General features: G+C 37.6%; 1 protein-coding gene across 1 annotated transcript; it reads left to right on the top strand.

Annotated features, from left to right (window-relative positions):
* Positions 1 to 16,284: 16,284 nt before the first annotated feature.
* On the top strand, positions 16,285 to 16,617 carry LOC308488376 (large ribosomal subunit protein eL31-like; the record flags this gene model as incomplete). The annotated part of the gene is made up of 1 exon (XM_081028038.1): positions 16,285 to 16,617. One exon carries the CDS (start codon positions 16,285 to 16,287, stop codon positions 16,615 to 16,617), a length of 333 nt encoding a protein of 110 aa, XP_080884164.1.
* Between the last annotated feature and the right edge of the window lie 5,925 nt (positions 16,618 to 22,542).

Here is a 22,542-nt window from a genome sequence, read left to right as displayed (position 1 = left end):
CCCTTCCTCGGCTCCCTTGACTTCTGTCCTCTGTTCCCCCCACTCAGTGAGATCATTGGCTCTCTTTGAGTTCCCCTCCCTCCAGTGCAGTTTGGAAACTGCCTTCAAGCAGTAAACTGGGACCATTTCTGGACTCACTATGTTTCTTCCCAATCGCTCAAGGATTGTGTTAACTATGATGCTGGTTGTTCAGTATCCGAGAGCCTTGTTTCACGTGTTTTGTCTGATTTTCTTGTTGCTTATTTGTGAAAAAATAATCCAGCCTGTGTTATTTCATAGTCGCAGGGAGGGAAAGTCAATAAACTATTTTAAATAGAAATACAAATTATGAGCACTTTCCATGTCATTAAATATTCTTGTGAAATATGATTTTAATTACTGCATATATTTCCATCATACACCTGGTTCAGCTATTTTCTCATCTGGTCTTTAGCCTTTGAACTTTGGTTATGGTGTTTTTCATAAGCAAAAATTCATATGTAGACAAACATAACAGTCTTTACTTAATGAGTATAGGTTTTGTGTTTGTGATTAGAAAGGCAAGATAAATATTTGCCTGTTCCTTTTATTCTGGTTAGTTTGAGATTTTATTTTTTACATTAAATTCATTAATCCAGCTGGGATTTATTTTCATATATGATGTGAGGTAATGATTTATATTCATTTTTTTCCAAAGTAATGAAAACTTCAGAATATAGAAAGAAGCGGTAAGAAGATAAAGACCACATCCAATTCTCATTTTCTCTTTCCTCCCCTGCTGGGACTCCTCAAATGTCTTTTATGCCATATATATATAAAACATATATATTTAATTATTTATTTATTTTTCTCCCTGTTCCTGATCTGTGTTTGTTTGCTGATCTGTTTTCCACTTTACTAATCTCTACTTCTGCTCTAGCTCATCTGCTGTTGAAGTCATCTATTGAATTATATATTTATTGTAGCCTTTTCCCCCCTCTACAATTCTAGAAAAAAAAATGGTTCATTTTTTATATATTTCAGTTCTCTTACTGTCTATTTTTCTTGGACAGACTCATCATAGTTATTATAAAGCAGGAATCTGACAACTCAAAAATCTGGATCACCAAAATGCCTTCACTCCCCCTCCCCTTACCTTGTGGTCATTTGGTTTTATTTACTGTCATTCTTAATGATTTGGGATTAAATGCTGGACATTTTACATTCAAAAGTGTAGAGGCTCTAGATCAATTCTCCCAAAGTGGATTCGATATTCTAAATAGTAGGGAAATTGACCTAGGAAGATCACCTTTATCCAATTAGGCATTGAAACTCCTGGAGGCTTTGTTTCAGGTTTTGTGAAGGCTATTTCCTGTTGCCCTCACTTGTAGGGCATAGCCCTGCAGGGTTTGCAACTGAACACTCAGCGTTTCCAGGATCCCTCCTCCCTTGGCTACCAGAGCCCTTTATCCTCTTCTCCAAACTCCTGCCCTATGGTTCCGCCTGCTCCTCCAAACGTGTCCTACACCCTTTTCCCTCTCTATGCCCCGATCTCTAATTTTACCCTTCTCTTGTTTTTGTTGTTGTTGCTTAAACATGCGGGCTTATTTCCGCCTTAGATTTGTTGTCAGAGCTCTCTGTTGTGCCCAGCACGCTTTTCATCATAGCGTGCCTGCTTCCCACTCATTCAGGTCGCAGGTTAAATGTCACATCTGCAGAGCACTCTCGCCCCTCAGCAGTTTCTATCTCATCAACCTTTTCAGTTTCTTCAAGGCATTTCAAATCATGTGATTTTTTTCCCCCCTGTTTGTTATTTTTGTAGTTTTTCCGTGTCTTCCCTGACGTGGAATGTAAACTCCACAAAAACAGGGACCTTGAATATATTGTTTATTGCTTTATTCCCAGCATTTGGAACTGTTCTGTCCAATACAGTAGGTACTAGCCAAATATAAAATGTGCACCAAGTTCTGGAGGCTTAATATACATAAAATAATATCAAATATATTAATAATTTTATATTGATTATGTTGAAATAACATTTTGGATATATTAGGTTAAATAAAATATGTTGTTGAAATTAATTACACCTATTTCTTTTTTTTACCATTTTTATTGAGCTTAATACAAATTTTAAAATACACACATATCTATATGGGTCACGTTTGTGACTGGCATTTGTTTCTATCAGACAAAATTGACTTAATGATAATCTCTGGCCAGGGAACAATCACGGTTTTATTAATAGAACAAGCTACGAAAATATAATATTTTCTTGTTGGTCAAAATTTCTGAACTGCTAACTCCCCCCAAAAATGAAGAAGATGATCATTTAGGATATAGGTTTGTTTTTCCTACTTTATTTAGCCTTAGACTTCAGTGTTTTTACTTGCTAATTTGTTTAATATTGTTCAGTAACTTTTTAGTTTTTCTGTAGTTTTCTTATTTTAGGGTATTAACCCTCACTTTTTTAAATGCAAACTTCTCTTGAAATTATCCCTTTTCTAATTATTATCATTAACCTACCTTGTGTTACACAACCTAGAAACAAAGGTGTTTGGACCTTTGTACCTCAATTAAGAACTAGGAGGCATTGAGTGAAGATGAAACTCTGAGAAGAGTCAAGTATTTAAAAATTTGTGACACCTATTTTGGATGGCCAGATGTCATTTCTTCTTTTATTTTGTTGAAACATTGGGGTTTTGTTTTCTAAACAACCTATTAGTAGGGTAAGACCACTAAAATATTCTTGGTTGGAGAGGTGTAATGTAAAAACAAAAACAAAACAAAAAAACAGGAAGAATGGTTAATGGTGGGAGAACTCTTAGATAGGATATAATGTAACATTTTTCTTTATTCCTCATGAGGCTACTCTCTTAAACGTATGAACCTGTTTTTGGATTTTTCTTTAGCTGAAATTTTTTTTTTTATTGGGGTTTGATAAACTCTTGTGAAATCACTGATTAAACCAAACAACTTTCAATTCTAGAAGTGATTCATTGAGGAGACATGTACAGAAACAGTTAACTTGCAAAACATCCACGTGTATGGGCAGATATATACATGTAAATTAAGGTGTTTTTAGAAGGCAGCTTAAACATCTAAGAGTTTAGAGAAAAGTTGTTGAACATACAGCTGTGATTTTATTATTTAAAGATTTTTCAGGAAATGGAAAATAATGGCAAATCACACACATCAAGTTCCAGGAACTCAAAACATTTATTCTCAGTCTGTAATGGACTAAAACAAGACCTTTTATTCTTGGAGTGACATTGTGCTGCTCTGGTCTTGTAAGAGAAGCTGAACTTTTCCTTCTTATTTTCTTTCTAATAAGAAAGTCGTATCTGGTTTTAGACAAACTCGGTTTTGAAGGCTGTTTGGTCACATGCTGCATGGCAGTAATGTGACTTTTTCTACCTGGGGAAAGGATGAAGTTGGAAAGAGTTGGAGTCACAAATCATAAAATTCATTTGCTGGTTCATAGATAATTATCACGATGGCTGCTAAACATTTAAAAGCTATAAATATTGTCCAAAGTTTTTATTTATGGGAACTTTATGTAAGTAAAAATGGGGCTTAGGGATTGGGTAAGAAAATATTTTCCCACTATTTTAAGGTTCTAGTTTGTCCCACAAAATGAAATTAGGAAGACTGTAAAAACAACAACATCTATTTAAAAACATCGTAGAATTTTAATCTTTAAAAAGAGGTTCAAATTTTGATTAAGGCAAGAGTTGGGCCAGTTCTAATTTCAATTGGAAAAATACAACTCAGTTAGGAAAAGTCTCAAAAGAAGGTGTGAAATAATTGGAACTTTGAAATAACACATCAAGTCAGGGAGACTGTGCAAAGAGTTAGTCTTTAGAAAGACCACAAATTATCAGGGTATCAAAATATCTGCTCAGGGCCCAAAAATTATTTAACATGAAAATAACTTGAAGGCAAAGCCTCTAGAGCAAGAAAAAAAAAGTTTGAAACTTGAAAATAATTGCCTTCAATTCATGGATTAGAAGGTTGGCTGACCAAACACATTTACCAGCCAACAGCTCTACTTTTCTAAAGAGAAACAAAACCTTCTCTTCTTAAGATTCTCTCTATTGGCTATATAGATTCAACATGGCCATACATTTCTAGTTTTATATTAAAAAGATAGATTTAGTGTTTCTAAGGGAAGACTTGGGAGCTTGAGGCCAGCCTGCTTAGTTTCAAAGTTCTGGGAATTTTTAGAATTTGCAGAGATAATGGAAGGAAACTTTTTTGGTTTGTTTGTTATTGGTTTGAATTTATCATGAATAACCACTGTCAGTTCTTTAGTGTATGAGGTCTTGCCATACATGCACGGGACTTGAATTCATGTCCCTCTGTTTAAACATCAGTAAGCTCTTGTTTATAGGTGTCCTCCATAAATGTTTGAAGCGTTGGCAGAGAGAGAAGACTCTTATGAAAGACTTTCTTCTTAAGTATCCAGCACACTCTATCTGTGGGAATGTGTTTGGCTGCAAATAATAGCATATGCTACCAAGAGTGGCTTTGTTGTTTTCACATAACAAGAAGGTGGGGCTGATCAACTTGTTCAACAAAAAAATCACTAAAACCCTGCATTCTTTCTCTCTTTTTGCTCTGCAACATTTAACACCCTTCATTTTGTCTCTTGGTCATAACATGGTTTCTGAAGATATGAGTGAAGGGAAAGAAGAAGTTGGTCATCTCCCTTTAGTAGTTCATCATGAGCTTTCCCATAAGTCGGCTTCCAATAATCCCCTTACGTTTCATTCAGCACGCTGGGTCACATGGCCACTGTAGCTGCCAGGGAGGTAGTAAACTGGGAACAAGATTAAATAACTGGCTTAACCCACAATGCCTGGCTTAACCCACAATGCCTAGTCTGCTTTTCAGATTAAAATCACGCTGTTATCAAGAAAAGAGGAAACGAGGAACACTTGGTAGGAAATGTTCTCACACCCATCACTTGAAATAAAATTTGAGGCACTGTAAAGTTTTCCTGAAAATGGTATGTGGTAGGTGATGTTAATCCTACTGTCTTTTAAACTACCTTTTTGTAATTTCATCACCAAACTGATGTTTCATACGTCCTGGACAAATGATACCCCGATGTTTCGTATACACTGCACAAATGATACCTTGACTAAGTCATTGAAGAAGTGAGATGGATAGAGAAGAAACGTCTTCACAGTAGGATTTACAACTTTCAGGTCTTTTATTGTATATAACCCCTTTAATAGACATTTGGTTCAACCCACCAGGCTCTTTGTAGGATGGCCTTTTACATGCTCCCCTCAACTCCTTTTAAAGAGAAATACATTGAGAAAGAACCTGTCACATCATCCTATCTTTCATAATCAACCTGCGTCAAGCTAACCTTCTTGATGTTTCCATACTTATAAAGTGATAAAGAAAGCAACAACACTTTCTTCCAAATCATTGAAAATTAAAGGGACTATATACCTGTGGCTTATGGGCATAGAACCAGCTTTTCATAAATTTTACTGGGAAGACTGATCCCAGCATCACAGAGGACTCTTCTGTTTTCAGAATCACTGCTCTTTTCCTATGTAGTTATGATGAGTTTTTCTCTGTTCTTAGTATTCATTGCATTTTTACTAATAATTCCCCAAATACCAAGTAATGACATAGTAGATCTATAGTTGACATCTATCTATCTATCTATCTATCTATCTATCTATCTATCTATCTATCTATCATCTACCTACCTATCATCTGCATATCTATCTTCTATTCCACCCAACCATAAAGTTCAGTGTCTCCCCTTCTGAAAAACTAATCCAGAGAACATAGAAATAGTATGATTATAACCTACTATATGCCATTTTCAGACTATACTAGACCATGTGGCATGAATATAAAAAGCAATCTGAGGCCATGAAGGAAAGGAATGGATAGATTCACGAACAAGGTGGCATGAGAGCACCCTGGAGGAATCATTCATTCTGGTTAGTTAGCTCAGCAAATGTTTCACAGAGGAGGACAAAGTTGAATTGATTTTGAAAGGTGAACAGAAGTGTGTCACATGGATAAAAGAGTTACGGAGGAAATTGCAGGTGGGTGGAGAGAAGTATGAATATAATGTCGTACTTGGTGGTAGCACTTTAAGTACTCTGCAATGGCTGAGACTCAGGCTGTGTTGGAGAGAGTTATTTAAGTTAGATGAACATGGCAGGTAGTATAAAGACACGCCATGGAGAACAACGGTCATCATATTAATGCATTCTGGCTTTATCCCATAGGTGGGAAGGAGCCACAAGAGGTTTTCTCTAGAGATAATATTTGTGTTAAATAAAAACACTGTCAAGAACAAGGGTTGGAACATGAGCTCCAGATATTTCACTCACCAGAGAAGCAGAGTCTGAGCTAAGGAAGTAACCCGGCGATAGAGAACAACACAGTGCTATTAGAAAAAAACAGGAAGTGAAAATCGACAGTTTTCTGGCATACAGAATCATGGTTTCCATGCTGTATTGTCAGGGCTCTCCATGGGGTTGGGGCATTGGGCATGCATCATATATGCCTTTTTTTATTTTAGTGAAGGTCATGCTTCTTGGAATGTTCTCAAGTATCTTGACGTGTTAAAACAGTACATGGATTTTAAGGACAAGTCCATTGTCATTGCTTCCATGACACTTTTCTTCAATCATTTGGAATTACTTTTCCCCTTCTACATGCCAGAGATGGTCCTTGGCTCTTTATAACCATGCTCAGCACATTATCCTATGTTACAGGCATCGCCTGTCCCTGCAGAGAAAGTGCTCTGCCACTGTCTACAGCGTTTAAGCACGGCCAGGACAGCCGATGACAGAGTAAGCGCTTGTATTCTTCATTTGTGAGTCCTTCGCAGCCCCTAAAAGAATAAATTGCACACAGAAAATACTCAGGGATTTGATTACATGAGCGAATAAATTCCCGGTAGAATTTGTCAACTTGAAAGTTTTCATCAGACAATTCAAAATGTCTGGGTAAAGATCGAAACCCAACTGGTTTTATAAAATAAATTATGTATTTTAATACAACTGTTTATTAGCTCTAATTATAGAGGCCTCCGTAGTCAAATGTTTGAAAAAACAAGAACAATCTGCCATGAAAAGGAAGAATAACTTCCTTACAAAATTTCTTTTTATTTGTTTTACTACTTCAGCTGTTTTCTAACATTTGAGATTCCAAAATTGGTACAGGGAAGCAGAGAAAAGGAAAGCACTTGGACTGTGCTCAGATGTCAAGTTCTGTCAAATGCAAATGAGCAAGGACACAGCCCCCTGGCCTTGCCTGGAGGTGGTGGCAGCCCTTGCCCCTCCTGCAACCTAATATGAATCCCTAGACCCAGAGCTGAGCAGAAGTTGCCAGCCTTCACAGAAACCGTCCTGTGGGCTGGTCAGTAGGAAAAAGAAAATAAATAGAATTCCGTTCAGTGGTTACCGTTGTGCACTCTGAGGTACTTTGTGTAATGAAAAGAAAACTGGAAAGAAAAAAAAAAGGAAAAAAGCTGGAAAAAGAAAGGATTACTCAATAAATGGTATTGGGAACACTTTGTAGCCATCGGGAGGGATAAATGGATCACACTAGACCTCTTCCCCCAAAATATGTCCAGAGAGATCAATATCTGAACATAAATATGTGTGCATTAGCATACAGAAAACGTGTAATCATTTTATATCAATTATCTCAAACTGGAAATGCCTGCCTGACATCATATAAATTCCATAAAAATTAAAAGTATGAAAAGCCAGCAGTTTGGTTACATGAAAGTTTTCACAAATTCTTATAGAAATACCATGAATAAAGTCAAAAGTAATAAATTGGAAAAATATATTTGTAAAGCATATCAGAGACAAAGGTTAATTTCTCTAATAATATTCAATAAGAAAAGAGATGTTTTTATTTTCCTATGTGTGCATCATGTGTTTTACACATTTCTCCATGTTATTAGGTTGTTTTTCTTTTATAAGTATTTGGCAGGTATACCTGAACATATGAACATTGGTATATAACTTATGATAGCAAAATATAGGAAATAATTGAAGTATCTATAAATAGGGAACTACTTAAACAAATTATGACATATCCATGAAATAAAATACCATTGTAAAAAAACAGATTGTTTTTTAGTGATATAGAATGATATCTATGATATGTTAAGTGAAAGAAAACCCATGTTGCAGATATGTCTGTGTAATATTTCTAGTGTGCTACATTTGTGTAAAAGATACTTATTTGTTTTTTCATCTAAATACACATATCTCTGGTGGAAGAAAAAAAAACAAAACAGAAAAATAGTGACAATTGTTTCCCTCCAGTAAGGAAACCAGACGCATAGGGACTGCCGGGGGAGAAGACAGTTGAGTAAGATTTTCCCCTTGATCAAACACCATAGTAATTTTGCAGTTAAACATACGAATCTTCATATTAAGTGAAAAAGGGAAGTCTATAAATAAGTTGGTATCCATTTGAGGCTAGATGTACCAACAAATGAGTTTGTCTCCAACGTATAACCTAATTTAGTATTTCAGAAATGAGGTTTGATTTTGAAATGAAATTGGATTGTTTGAATTTTGTACAATGTAAAAACAGGACTCATTCCCAAAACAACACTACAATTGAACAGAAGAGGGAGACTGGCCCACTGGTGACCATTCAGCATAGATGTAGTGAGCGTCTCCTGAGACCATGTCAAAGCCTCACTGCATCCGCTTTGAGCTGTGAGTCTCACAAACGTCACAGTCTAGCCCTTTGTGAAATGAAGAGAAAGCATTGCAGCCCGTCCCAGTTGTTTGTGGGCTTAATGAGGTGAAGAAATATGCAAAACTCTACATTGTAGGGACCCAACAATGTTACTTGAAATCAAAGCAGTAGAAACAATGTTCGTTGGCGGTGAATAATTATGTTATTAAGCCAAAGCTTCGCTAGACGTCTTTCCATGATGGTCAGTGCAATCATATGTTGAAAGAGCAAGGGTTGTTAAGAACGGATGATGAGAAACATGAGGGTTTTACCTTGACAGCAGGGATAATTCACACCTGAGCAGGTCACCTCCTCAGAACTGATAGAAGATGCAAGAAACACCCCCATTTAAAATGGAAGGTTTTAAAAGTTTTGCAAAGGTCATTTCGTGCATTTTGTGAATAGGGTCCTTCTAGGGGCTGAGACTTTATAATCAAACACATAAATCATGCTGCGGGTAAATATATGAATATTCACATCAAGTAAAATACATAGAACAAATGAGTTTATTACAAGCTTACAAAATAGTTTTAGTATTTCAGAAATAAAATTAGATTTTGGAATGAAATTGGATTTTTACAATTCCATAGAGGAGAATGCAGAAGGGTCTAACAAGTCCATAGTAATTTAGTTTTAATCGAATCGCAAACCTAAAGAGCACATCCAGTGGGTGGGATGTGGTTGAGTTAGTCAAGGGTGGATTCTAGAGAGTGTGATTCTTGAAGCTATTTTGTCTCTAAATAACATAACTATTTATTATAGTACCTGTACGTTGCCCATCATAATGAATCATAACATAGCCCTGTGATTAGAAGAAAGCAATATGACCCTTGTAAGTGCTTGTTAGACAAGGTGGCTTATCCAATAATAAGCCCGACCAAGGGGTAATTTCAAAGGTTGAGTCAGATCTTTATGTAACTTGCAGTCGACATTTTCGAAGGAACGTGGCTTAAAGAAAGGTCTGATTCTTGTTACCAATGAAAGGACGCAATTTAAAAGAAAGAAATCAGAGAAAGGAACCGATTCCTTCATTCAACAAATATTTATTGAGTGTCTGTTCCATGCCAGGCACCGATCTGTGTTCTCGGATTCAACACCACACACAGGGACTTTGCCTTCATGAGACATACAAAAAATAAAGAAGGTAATGTCGGATACTCTAAGTGCTGTAATAACACAGTGCAGTAAGGTGATTGGGAGCTATAGCAGGGATGGAAGGGGGTACGGGGGCGGTGATCAAGGCAGGCTCTCTGACGGAGTGGAATTTGAGCCCAGACTGACCAAGGGACTCAGTCATATGAAGATCTAGGGAGGATGGCCCAGGCAGAATGGCCCAGACAGAACATGCAGTAAGTTCAAGAGACCTGAGGCATGAACAAACACGCTGGCATGTTTGAGAAAGAGCCATGAGACTGTCATGACTGCTGCAGTGTGAGGCAGGAGAAGAGTGGGAAGAAATGAGATTGGTCACGCACGTCCTCACTGGCCAGCCTAGGGTATTTGGGTTTTATTCCACGTGGTATGGAAGCTCTTGGAGGATTTTTAAAAAATGGAGTGACTTGATCTGATTCATGTTCTTAAAATACTCTCTGGAAAGGAAAGACTGTTGGTAAGAGTCAGCAGAGGAGTTAAGTAGGAGGTTTTTACAGCGGTGCAAGTAAGAGACAATTCTGATAATTCAAGTACTACAAGTGACGAGCTGAGTCAGGCTATATTTTGAATTTAAGGAAATATGGTCCATTGATGGATGTGATGTGAGATAGATAACAGAGTAAGAGGAATTGAAGTTAACGGGCAGGTCTTTGACTTGATCAAATTGAGTGGATGGTGGGATGCACTATCGATGGAAATGATTAGAGAAAGGAAAGATTTGGAGGGGAAAATCGCAGTATTTGGCCAGGTTAAAGGAAGAAGCTTACTGGATGCAGATTTCACTTCTGACTATTGATGTTGCTTGCACAGAAAACATGCAGCTCAGTTGTTCCCACTTGAACGAGGAAGTCATAAGCATAGAGTGGTATTTAAGCCAGAGGACAGCATAGAATCACCTAGAGAGACAATGCATAGAGAAAAATAAAAGAACCAAGGACATTTAAGTTGAGAAAGGAGGACAAGTAAGTAAAGGAGAATGCAGATGAAACAGAAGGGAAACCAGGTGTCACAGAAGTCAAGAGACTATGCAGCTGTATCGAATCCTTGTGAGAAGTGGAGTACAATGACGACAGACAGTAGGCCACTGGGTTTGCCAACGTGATGCTTATACTTGATCATAGTAAGAGATATTTTAGTGGAGAGATGTTGATATAAGTTTGACTGCAGTTGATTGAGGAAAGAATAGAAGGCATAGGGGTGGAGAGAGCACACATATAGAGCAACTTACTGAGTTCTTCTGAAAGTGAGCAGAGAAATAGAGCTGTGGCTTGAGAAAGACATCTTATATTATGAAATCCTATGACTGTTATGAAAATGCCTAGCAAATTGTGGCGTAATTAGATAACACATAATTTATATTTTTTCTTGATATTCTTCCTTGTAATATGTGCGTGTAGGTGTGCACTCGTGCATGTTCATGGATGCTTTGGCTCGTATCTCCCAGGAAGGATAAGAAAGCGCATTTGTAATTCGTTCTGATGAGATGACTTGGGAGGGATCTCGCCTGAACCGCCTTGTGCCCTGTGGATTGATGCACTGCATTTAGCATCCCAGGCCCCTCTGCATGCCTCAACTGTTTTCAAGACCTTTGGAAACCAAAGGCCAACACATCTTTTCCCATGTCTACTTTGACCTTCCTCCCTGACCCCATTTCTAACTCAAAAATGACTCTTGGTTTTGTTCCAGCCAAATAGTTTAACCTTAGCAAAAGTGGTTCTATGCGTGGGAAATGGATCCTGGGAGAAAACCAACTCATGTGCATAGGGGGTAAAATTTTTGAAAGGTGGTCCAAGGGACCCACAGCAGAGTTCAGAAAAACATATATTTTTTTCTATACAAGCTCTCAGATCCTATGAATAGGTGTATAAGGCTTGGAAATAGGGCTCAACCTATTTAAAGTAAAATGTGTGATTTTTGGTTGCATTGTATTTATGGAAAAATTGTATTTATAAGATAGCAGGGAGAAATTAATACTAAGTTGTAATTCTATTTATGGCAACCATTTATCAAAGTTGGTCACACTTCTTGTGATTTGTGTCATGATGGGAGTAGTAAAGAGAATGAAACTCTGGGGCAGTGAACAGGGTCACAGTCTCCCCTCCCTTCATCTTTCCATTAATGGCCAACTCAAGTGAGAAGAGTCCATGGAAAGGCTAGTCGCCAGGAGCAAATGTGTTGCATGGGGAAAAAGAGGGTGTGAAGAAGAGCACACTTTACTGAGGAGGAGCAAATTCTCCAAGGCCAATGGCAGACCGATCCTGAAGACAATCCCCCTTCTTTCTAAAATAGAATGGAGAGAGGGTGGCCATTCCCAATTGAAACAAAAACTGACATTGGGGTTAATTACCAAGACCTAGAATTATATCAATAATGAGTAAGAGTTAATGAGCAGTAAAGTCAAGTGATCTTTGTGAGCTTTGGGGGCATGTTTACTTAGATTTGGGTTCTAGGATTTTCTGGCTCATCAAGCATTTACCATTGACCAAAACAATGATGATCCATGTTCAAAGTTCATCATGTGGCCTGCTCTCAAATTGACCATGCAAGCCAATGAGATTATGTGGTACTCCACCCAGAATGGCGCGTTTACGTCTAAAGGTCCTCCGTGGTAGTAAGGATGATTGAAAGCCTAGTCCCATAGAATACTGGGTCTTATAGGAAATGCTGGAGCCTCGCTTGACTGTCTGGCTTTTCGTGGTTAAATAAGACCTCTGTTGACACTTAACTTAAGTGTGATTATCCCCAGTTGAAAATTTGAGAACCAGACCATTTAGCGGTGGATTGGTGCCGCATGTTGCCGAGTAGCCTATGAAAGTGTTCACTGTGAAAAGCTAGCGCACAACACCTGAAATTCATAATAACTCAGAAGTGAGCTTGGATGCACTCCTTGTTTGTGGGGTTGTCTGACCACTAAATGATTGATGAGAGGCCTTAGTGGATGAGAATGTTGATTCACTGAAATGTGTAAAATGTACATTTCCTTTTTTTTTTTTTTCAATATAAACTACCAATGTATGGTCAGTGTATTTAAAAGGCTGGTAATGTGAGTCTTTGTTAGTGTTTCTCTGTGTTTTATTTCCCTTTGCTTTCCTGGAACAACTAACTCTAATGAAACCTGACGTCTTAGTGCTAAAATATGTTGACTCTCCCACTCTGCCCTTATTGTACATTGCAAATGTGCACAAACTTTCTGCTCTATCACCAGTCTTAAAGTATTTAGAGCTTCTTAGGTTTCTCAGAAGTGATCAGGGGCCCCCCAGCCTGTGTGTTTCCATATTGAAAGGTGGAGCAAGCAGGCTTGAATGAAGGTGAGCAAGGTTGGAATCGATATCTGATCTTCATAGTAAATACTGTGGTGTATGCCCTTGATCTCACCACCAGGACCTTCAGGACCAACTCGTTTTCCCAGATGATGTTGACTGCTGATGGATCCTATCTGAGTTTTCCCAGAGAATTGCTCTCAAGAAGAAAACTGTCGTAACCCAAGGGCAGCCTGTATTCAGCCAGGATTTGGGCAGTATAAAGTCCTGGCCATCTTCCTTAGTTTGGGACAACTCTCAAAGGCCTTCCTAGCTCCAGAGCTCTTTTGGGGATCAGCTGATGCCTTTGTCACTTCTTTAAAGGCATTGATCTCAAGAGCTCCCTCAGTAAACCTCATGCAAATCTCCATCTCAGTGTCTGGTTTCTGGACAACCGAGGCCAAGCCCATTTTAGAGCATTTAGAAGATGAGCGAGCTATTTCTATTTCTGAAGCTGTCAGACATGCGGAATCCAATTCAAAATGTGAAAGACAGTTTTAATAGATTATGCTACACGTTTCCCCTGCTTCCTTTTGTAACCAGCCAGATGGATAACTATCTATAAACATCTCTTTAAGACTATGAGAGTTGTGAAGAAGCTGATAGGAAGTAGTTGTAATCATGATTTAATGAACTTGCTCAGACCCCAGTGTTGTTATTTGGTACCAGTCTTCCCTTTCTGATAGTTGGCCGCAGCAGGATGAGACCCTAGGGCAGTGTTTCTCAAACAAGAGATACTTGTTAAAAACCAATATTCTCAGACCCTCGTCACTGGAGCAGGATTCCTATGGGAGGGATTTGGTGATCTGTATTTAATAACCATTCTAGGAGATTTTTACATCCAGGCAAGTTTGGGAAAATTAAACCATGACCAAAATAATAATAATAATAATAATAATAATCTGTCAGATGCTGCTATCGAGAGAAACTATTTTTATAGAAAAAAACAACAACAAATTATCTGCATAGAGCCACCTTTTGTTACCAGCTGCCTTACTCACAAGCGCAGGCCCAAATAGCTACCTCTTCTGCTCCCGTACTGGTTACCAAGAAAACCACACGAATGAAAATAATAAACATATTGGACGTGCAGGTTTTCAAAGCACCATTTGTTCATGATGAAAATTAAAGCACCCTGGCAATAGAGCAAGAGAAGCCCTCTGAGGCTGGAAAGGCTGATCCCTTAGTGCCTTCCCTCTGAGCTCAGGGTTTGGAATAGATGATGCTAAAGTAACTTGAATGCCTGTCGGTGTAGATTGAACCTGAGACTTGACATCTGCAGATAGGCTCATGAGCCCTTCCTTCTCAGTGTTTCCTGAAGTTCCCATATTTCTTCCAGATGACTGGTGTTCTTCCTTACTTTGTTTCCTATGTTACAAAAGGCACAGCCAAATGCTGGTGAATGTACTATGCATGTAGCCATATGTTAAGCTAATTCACCACTACAGAACATTGCGGTACATTTTATTTGTGACCCATCAGGATAAATTATTTTGCTGCTGTTTCAATGTTAGGTAAGAAATATCTCTCCCCCCCACCCCCGCCAGCCTCCCGCCCCATTCCTTTAAGCTATAACAAGGTTTTGATATAAGAAGTTAGTTTCATTACAAGTGTAAAAATAAAGTCATTTGTGTCGTTCTTGTTGGCTCGGCTGGGAAGGTAGCAGTTTTAGACTCAAAAATTAGATTTAGTTACTCTGTCTTTCATGAGCGTATTGGGGATATCACCATCTCACCACGTTTAAATAGTGATCACCAAGAATTCTGCAGAAAATAAGCTTTATTACATCTACGGTAATGAGGCTTGCTATTCCAAGCCTTTAAGAATTCCTTTGGGTGTCCCAAGAAGGCAGAGCCAGCGCAGCCCAAAGCATGTCTTTTTAACAGTCTAAAGATGTCACAGACGTTGATTTTCTATCCTTTTGACACTTGTATGGGGTTGGCGTTTCCTTCATAAATGTACTTGGTTTCCCTTAGGATCTTTCAGTGGGTTTGTCTGACAAATTTACAGTCCTGGATGAATTTACAATCAGAAGATAAAAATCTTTGACAAGTTTCTTTTCTTTTCCCCCTCTTGACTTGAAAGTGTACTTTGCTAATTAAAAGGTTCAATCTGATTACCAAGGCTTTATTATCAAGTTATCTAAAGAAAATTTCTATTGAGAAACAATTCAGAAACTATGCTGAGTGTTTTGCATAGGGGAAAAATGCATACGTAACACATTGTAACTTAAAGCTTCACATATAATGGACAATTTCACTGAGTCTTTGAATAGCTGGGCCACTTCAATTTGTTTTTCCCTTTCTGTAAGATGATTTTTAAAAAATCTTGGTAGAAATACTTGTACTGACATAGCTTATGGCACTACATAGACATGCATAAACATAGACATAGGTTAACAATATATAGACACATGTCAGCATGAACAGTAAGATGCCTGACTCAAAATTTGCTGTGTATTTCAACCAACATTTATTGTCAGCAGACCTTCGGCAATGGAAAAAAAAAATAGGGGTCATCATATGAAATAATTCCTTGAACATTTCATAACTTCTAGGTGCTAAACCAATTATCTTAATATTTAATTTCAGAGTGTCTAACATGCCACCAAAACAACTAGTTGTAAAGCAACTTTTATTTCCTTTCTGCAGTACCAAAAACAAATAGCAACAGCAAAAGCTAAAACGAAATGTTTGGGTTATTTCACCCTGTTGAGTGAATTTCATGATCTTCAGACTATATTGAAAATAACAGAGCTGAGGTGGGAAAAAGTTGAATAAACTTTCAATTGGGACTATAATGAGGATTTGGTGATTAATGGGACTTAACTGAAACATAAACTTCATGAGGGGAAGGACCTTGCTTGTGCTTAATGAAGGGAGTACAATAATAAACATAGGAGAGTAGGAATTCAATCAATATTTATTCAATAAATAAATGAATGAAAAATAAAAAATGGAGGAGATGAGTTCATGTGAAGTTCCAAAGTTGGGATGATGAATGGGTAATGATTCTCTAAACCTGTGATGTCCAATATGGTAGCCACTAACCACATGGAGCTATTTAAATTTAGACTAATTCCAATTAAATGAGGGTAATTTAGCCTTTCCAACTGGGGCCCCAAAGAATGGCTCCAGCAAAGAAGGACGACGAGAAGAAGGGCTGTTCTTCCATCAATGAAGTAGGGAGCAGAGAATTCACCATCAACATTCACAAGCGCACCCACGGGGTGGGTTTCAAGAAGCGTGCCCCTCAGACACTCAGCGAGATCTGGAAATTTGCCGTGAAGGAGATGGAAACTCCAGATGTGTGTGTATCGACACCAGACTCAACAAAGCTCTCCCGGGCTAACGGAATAAGGAATGTCCCATACCGTATCCAGGTGTGGTTGTCCAGAAAACGTAATGAGGCTGAAGGTTCACACACAGGCTCTGTACATTGGTTATCGACCTACCTGTGACCACTTTCAAAAATCTTCAAACAATATGGATGAGAACGAACTGCTTATTGTGGAATAAAGTTATAAAACTGCAAAAAAATAATAATAAGGTTAATTTATTTATTAGCCAGCTACATTTCAAGTCCTCAGTAGCCACGTGTGGCCAGTGACTACCATAGTGTACAATGTAGATATAAAACACGTCCGTCATCACTGAAAGTTCTCTTGAAGGCCCAGCAGTGTCCTAAACAGAATGAAGACTATCCACGGAGGAGCAGGAATGGGCATAGCTGCCCTTTCTGAATCTCCTATTTCCCAGTACTTTCAGACAAGCTGCCAACTTGGCCTGCTTCAGATCCCAAATCAACTTTCTTTCAAGTACGTGTGGCAGGAATGAGAAGGAAGGGATCCATTCAACAGATACTGTAAGGGGGAAGAAAAAATCTGCAGACCGTTAATATGACTACATGGGGAGACAGAGAGAGAGCGAGTATGTTTGGAGCCTGGGTTTCTGGTAGAGTGGTGATGCTGAGAATGGAAATAGGAACTCTGCAAGAGCTATACGCATATGTCGTAAGTACCACACATGAATATGGAAATGTGCTCTGTGTGGCAGAGATCACCCTTTGGAAGCAGTAGGGCTGGCGTTGATAAAATGGTTCCAGAATTTATGTTAGGGGGAAGCTCATCAAGGAAGACCTCAGTGTATGTCTATGTCTGTGAGAGTTTTGGTTTGAGAGTTGATTATGTGGAAGTAATGATGGTGGACAAGGAATCCCTTGACCTACAGACGCAGCAAGATCACAAGCATTTTCCTATGGTTGTGTTGAAACTTGGGGAAATAGAGAAGGCTTGTATAATATTTCTCCTCCAAACCCAGTACTCATATGGGAAAGTTAGATTTACTTAATAAAAAGAGAGATTTATGAAAGTCGGGGAAAATATATGGAATGTGTGAGTGAGGGCAATTTGGAAATCTGAGACCCTGGAGATTTCCTTAAAACAAAGAAGAGACCCATTTATCTAGAATTGTTTGGATTAAGGCTCCCTGGTATTGTGGGGGTGGGAGGGAGGGATTCAGACATCCTCAGGGATCCTTTCAGCTTTGTCTCTGTAATTCTACATGAATCATTAGCCTTTAAGGCAGTTAGCTGTTAGCCAGGTTTCTTTCCACATACTCACCCCCAATACTTTTTCCCCCACGACAGTCACCTTCCCTCCTGCTAAATGTGTTTAGGAGATATTTGTTTTTCACTTCTCCAAGGCTCTTTCTTGGGGCATTTTAAAAAATTACTTGACTGGAAACCCATAATGTAGAAAGTGTTGGTTATTTAAAATTATGGCATGCTAACTCAAGGAATTGCAAAAAAAAAAAAAAAAAAAAAGGAGGTGTGTGTGTGTGTGTGTGTGTGTGTGTGTGGGAGAGAGAGAGAAAGAGAGAGAGAGAGAGAGAGAGAGAGAGAGAACCTCTGAGCTTCATACCTCAAAATCCTTTTCAGATGGACTTTCATGGGCTTGGTCCATTCTAATTACTTTCCATGTGACTATTTCAGTGGAATTGCATAATGGGTACATGTCAGCATTTGGCTCTTGTGCAAGCAGATTCTCATTGCTATAGAGGCTTACTTCTTATTAATCCCAAATTGTCACAGTTCCTTTTCATACTTTTGTTTTTGTGCACAAAGCTTTCGGGGGTAGGGGAAAAGCTTAGCATTTTTAGATATTTTTTTTCCTTTTTTCCCCATGGTACAAAATATCATAGTGTTTAAGAGCTTAGTCTTCTGAGTATGATGCACTTACATGCCAATCTCATCTCTGACTAAGGTGTTTATGAAACCCAGCCATGCCATTTACTAGCTAAATGACCTGCACCACAATTTAAACTCTCTGGACCTTGATTAACTTGCCTCCAAAATGGGGAATAATAATAATAATAATAACAACAGCAGCACCAACAACGCGTTCTCCATGAGGCTGTTAGGAGGACTGAACGCGTTACAGCATGGTATATATGCGGAGTAAGTCCTTACTAAGAGTAAAGTATTGACTATTAGTCGTAAGAGTAGCGGTAACTGTATCACCTAGCATTTCTCAGACAATCATTCACCACGGTTATGTGAAGTTTAACAGAACATAAAACTTAGGAGTTGTGCTAATTTTATATGATTTTTATAATTTATTCAGAGTTGTGATAATTCTTAACTTGGTGATAAAGTTTACATACATGTTTGTCATTTTATTTACTTAGGGAACATATGGAATGTAATTTCAGCTGCTACATTCCCTGGCGCCTATGAGGTGAAGATGTCTGTTTGAGCAGCAGCTCTATCAGAAATCCAGGCCTTACATTAGAAACATCTGCCTTTGACTCATTAATGGTTCAGATGAAACTAATGACCTCTTCACTTTCCAATGTCTGTAATTGCAAGAGTCAGAGGAAGTAAGTCTTGAGGAAAAATATTGATTCCGCTTTAGCAAACTCTGTTGAAATGCACTGTTGTAGGCCTTGTTATTTTTGAGTGTCTGGATTTTCTTTATGAATTCATTAAAAAATATTTTAGCGGCTCTGGTGGCCCAGTATCTCATTCCAACATAAACTTACCACTGGAAAGCACATACCGTTTGGCTCACCTTTTCATTTCATGGCTTCATAATAATGACAAATTACAGGTGCTGAAATGATGTTAGATCCCTAAGCATAACAGATGCAGGGCTCATATTATTATTCTTTTCTCCAGAACTTCTTAACCTGTATGGCATCTCTTTCTCCTGATTGGCAGTTAATGTCTCACATGCTGGAATTCAGTTTCAATAACTTGAAAATGGTATTACCTTTCCTAATTGGTAGTAACATGGGCCTGTCATTATATCTCATTTTCAACTTCGCTATAAGAGTGAAGCCTATATCGTGGGTTTTCAAATGATGCTCATTGTGGAGCAGGCGCAGTTGCCCTCAAGAGAGGATGTCTCTCCAGATTTGCATTTATCTAGATCTTTTATCTAGATCCTAGATGCATTATCTAGATTCTCCCCCATAAGACCATATGAAATACGTGAAAAATAGTTGTATGAAATGTTCATCCAGTTCTTTTTTTTTTTAAGTTTATTTTCCAATGGTTCTTTGAAATCCATTGTAGAAACTATAGCCCTTGTAGGAATCTTTTATTAGCCTTAAATGGTGTGACCCTGATAAATTCACTATTCAAGTTCTTACAGCTCTGTTGTAGATTTTCTCTGGAAGTTCTGTGTATATGATCATGCCATCAAGGGGTAAAGAGGGCTACTTCTTTCCGTGTAATCTGTGTGCCATTTTCCCCGCCTTGTCTTATTACGTTGGCTCAGAATTCCAGTACAGTGTTGAGTACAAGTGCTCAGGACTGTTGCATTGTTCCTTTATTCAGGTAGAAAACATTCAATCTTTTACCATTAAGTTTCATATTAGGTGCATTTTTTCCCCGTAAATACCCTTATAAAGTTGAAGAAGTTTCTATTTATTCTTATTTTACTGAGAATATCACACATGGATATTTAATTTAGCCAAATTTATCTTCTGCATCTATTGAGAACGTCATATCTTTTTTCTCTTTTGTTCTGTTAACATGGTGAATTACATCAATCGATTTTTGAAAGAAAAACCAATTACATTATTGAGATACAATCCATTTGTGGATGATGCACCACCAGGTTTATATATTTTTAATTCAATGTGTTGGAGTTTTGTTTGGAACTTTTACTTCTATGTTTGTGAGGAATATTGATCTACAGTTTTCTTTTTTGCAATATTCTTTTGTTTGTTTTTTTTTTTATCAGTGAAATACCTGCTTTATATAATGTATTGGCAAATGTTGTTTATTTTCTTTCTGAAATATTTTGCATAGAATTAATTTTATTTCTTCCTTTAATCTTTGATAGAAGTCACGAGTAAAGCCATATGAGTCTGAAATTTCTTTTTGGAAAGATATTTAATTGCAAATTCAGTTTACTTACTAGAGAAGGCTATTTAGGTGGTCTGTTTCTTCTTATGTCAGTTTTGGCTAATATGTTTTTCGAAGTACTTGTCCATTACATCTAAGTTTTCAAATGTGTTAGCATACTTATTCACAACATCTCCCTTATTATCTTTTAATTTCTGTATAGTGATTTTCCCCTTTATTCCTGATTTTGTTAATTTTTTCATGATGAGTCCAGGTAGAAGCTTAACACTTTTATTCATTTTTTTTTAAATAACTAGCGACAGTTTAGTGATTTTTCTTTATTATTTCTGCATTTTCTCTTTCATTACTTTCTATTATCACCTTCATTATTTCTTTCCTTTTTTTAAATTAAAGCTTATTGGGGTAACAATTGTTAGTAAAGTTACATAGGTTTCAGGTGTACAACTCTGGGTGGTGAACACACAATGTGATATATAGATGATGTATTACAGAATTATTTCCTTTCTCATGTTGGATTTAATTTGCTCTCTTTTTCTTCTTCCCTCTCCTGCTTTCTCTATTCTTAAGGAGGAAGCTTGTATCATTGATTCTGTCTTTTCTTCTTTTTTAATACAAGCACTTAAAACTACATATTTCATTCTAAGCACTCCGTTAGCTGTATCTTACAGATTTTGATATGTTTTATTTTCATGTTTATTCAATGAGAAATATTTATATACTGTGATTTGTTTTTCATGAATTATTTAGAAGTATGTTCTTTAATTTGCAAATATTTTAGTATATTACAGAAAGATTTATTATTGTTTTCTAATTTAACTCCATTGTAGTCAGAGAACATATTCTGTTTGATTTTAATCTTTTGTTAATTTATTGAGACTTATTTTAGAACCAAATATATGGTTTATCTTGGTGAATAGTCTATGTGCACTTGTAAAGAGTGTGTACTCTGTGGATTTGGGATGTATTTTTCTGTAAACTAAATTGATTGATAGTTCTGTCAGCCAACTGAATTTTGAAACATGTATTCTAATAAGTATTGAGATGGAAGCTGATAGTTACGTCAACCAACTGAATTTCTATGTATGTATTCTACCAAGTATTGAGATGGAAGCACTGAAATATTTAACTGTAATTGTGCACTTGTCCTTTTTTCCCCCCTTTCACTTCTGTCAGGTTTTGCTTGAAGTGTTTTGATAGTTGAAAATTAAACCATTACATTTCTATTTGAAATTCCTTCAAAAGCTCTGGCAGAACATCATCTCCAGGTACGAAGTGCTTCTAGAATTAAAGTCTTTCTAATTGGGGATGTGTGTAGAGGGAGCAGTGTATGGACGAAAACAATCAGTGGAAAAGTCAGAGAAGAGGTCGTCATCACAAATGCTCACCTATACTTTGCAGAAACCACTACTGTAGAGGGAAGACTGGTGATGATTTTAGAAAGATGTTGTGTGATGTCCAAGCTCGTCTTCAGTCACATGGAACAGGTGGTCAGCAGAGGACTTTGAGTGTAATTACAGAGACAGGAGTGCTTCCGAGCTGAGCGTCTGATTAGCATAAGGAGTAGATATCAAGGCAAAAGGCTCATTCTGGACCCACGTGGTGTCAGTGAAGTGAGACGTGCTGAGAGCACTAAACCAGGATGCCCAGCAGAATTTACCGATAAGGCCAGATGTCAGGTTAAACTGCGAGCAGGTTCATCTGGAGAGTAAATGTAATATAATGAGAAAGCACTGATCTTTGAGTCAAGCAACCTTGTGTTCAAAATCTTCTGTGCCTTATTATCTCACACACAAATTTCTTGCTTTCTGATCTTGAGAGAGATGCTAGACCTTTCTGTGCCTGTTTTCTTGTTTTTAAAACTAAGATGGTGTCTCTTTCACAAGATGGTTAGATATAAGATGTCATGAAATTGAACATATAAAACATACACCCCAGCAAATAGTAGGGTTTTGTTTTGTTTTGTTTTTTTTTTTAACAAATGTGAGATTTCTTGCTTCCTGTGTAAATCTGG

Source organism: Rhinolophus hipposideros (genome assembly GCF_964194185.1).
Source record: "Rhinolophus hipposideros genome assembly, chromosome: 20".
NCBI lineage: Eukaryota > Metazoa > Chordata > Mammalia > Chiroptera > Rhinolophidae > Rhinolophus > Rhinolophus hipposideros.
Note: the sequence above shows the minus strand (reverse complement) of the source record. Positions and strands in the feature narration are given on the sequence as shown.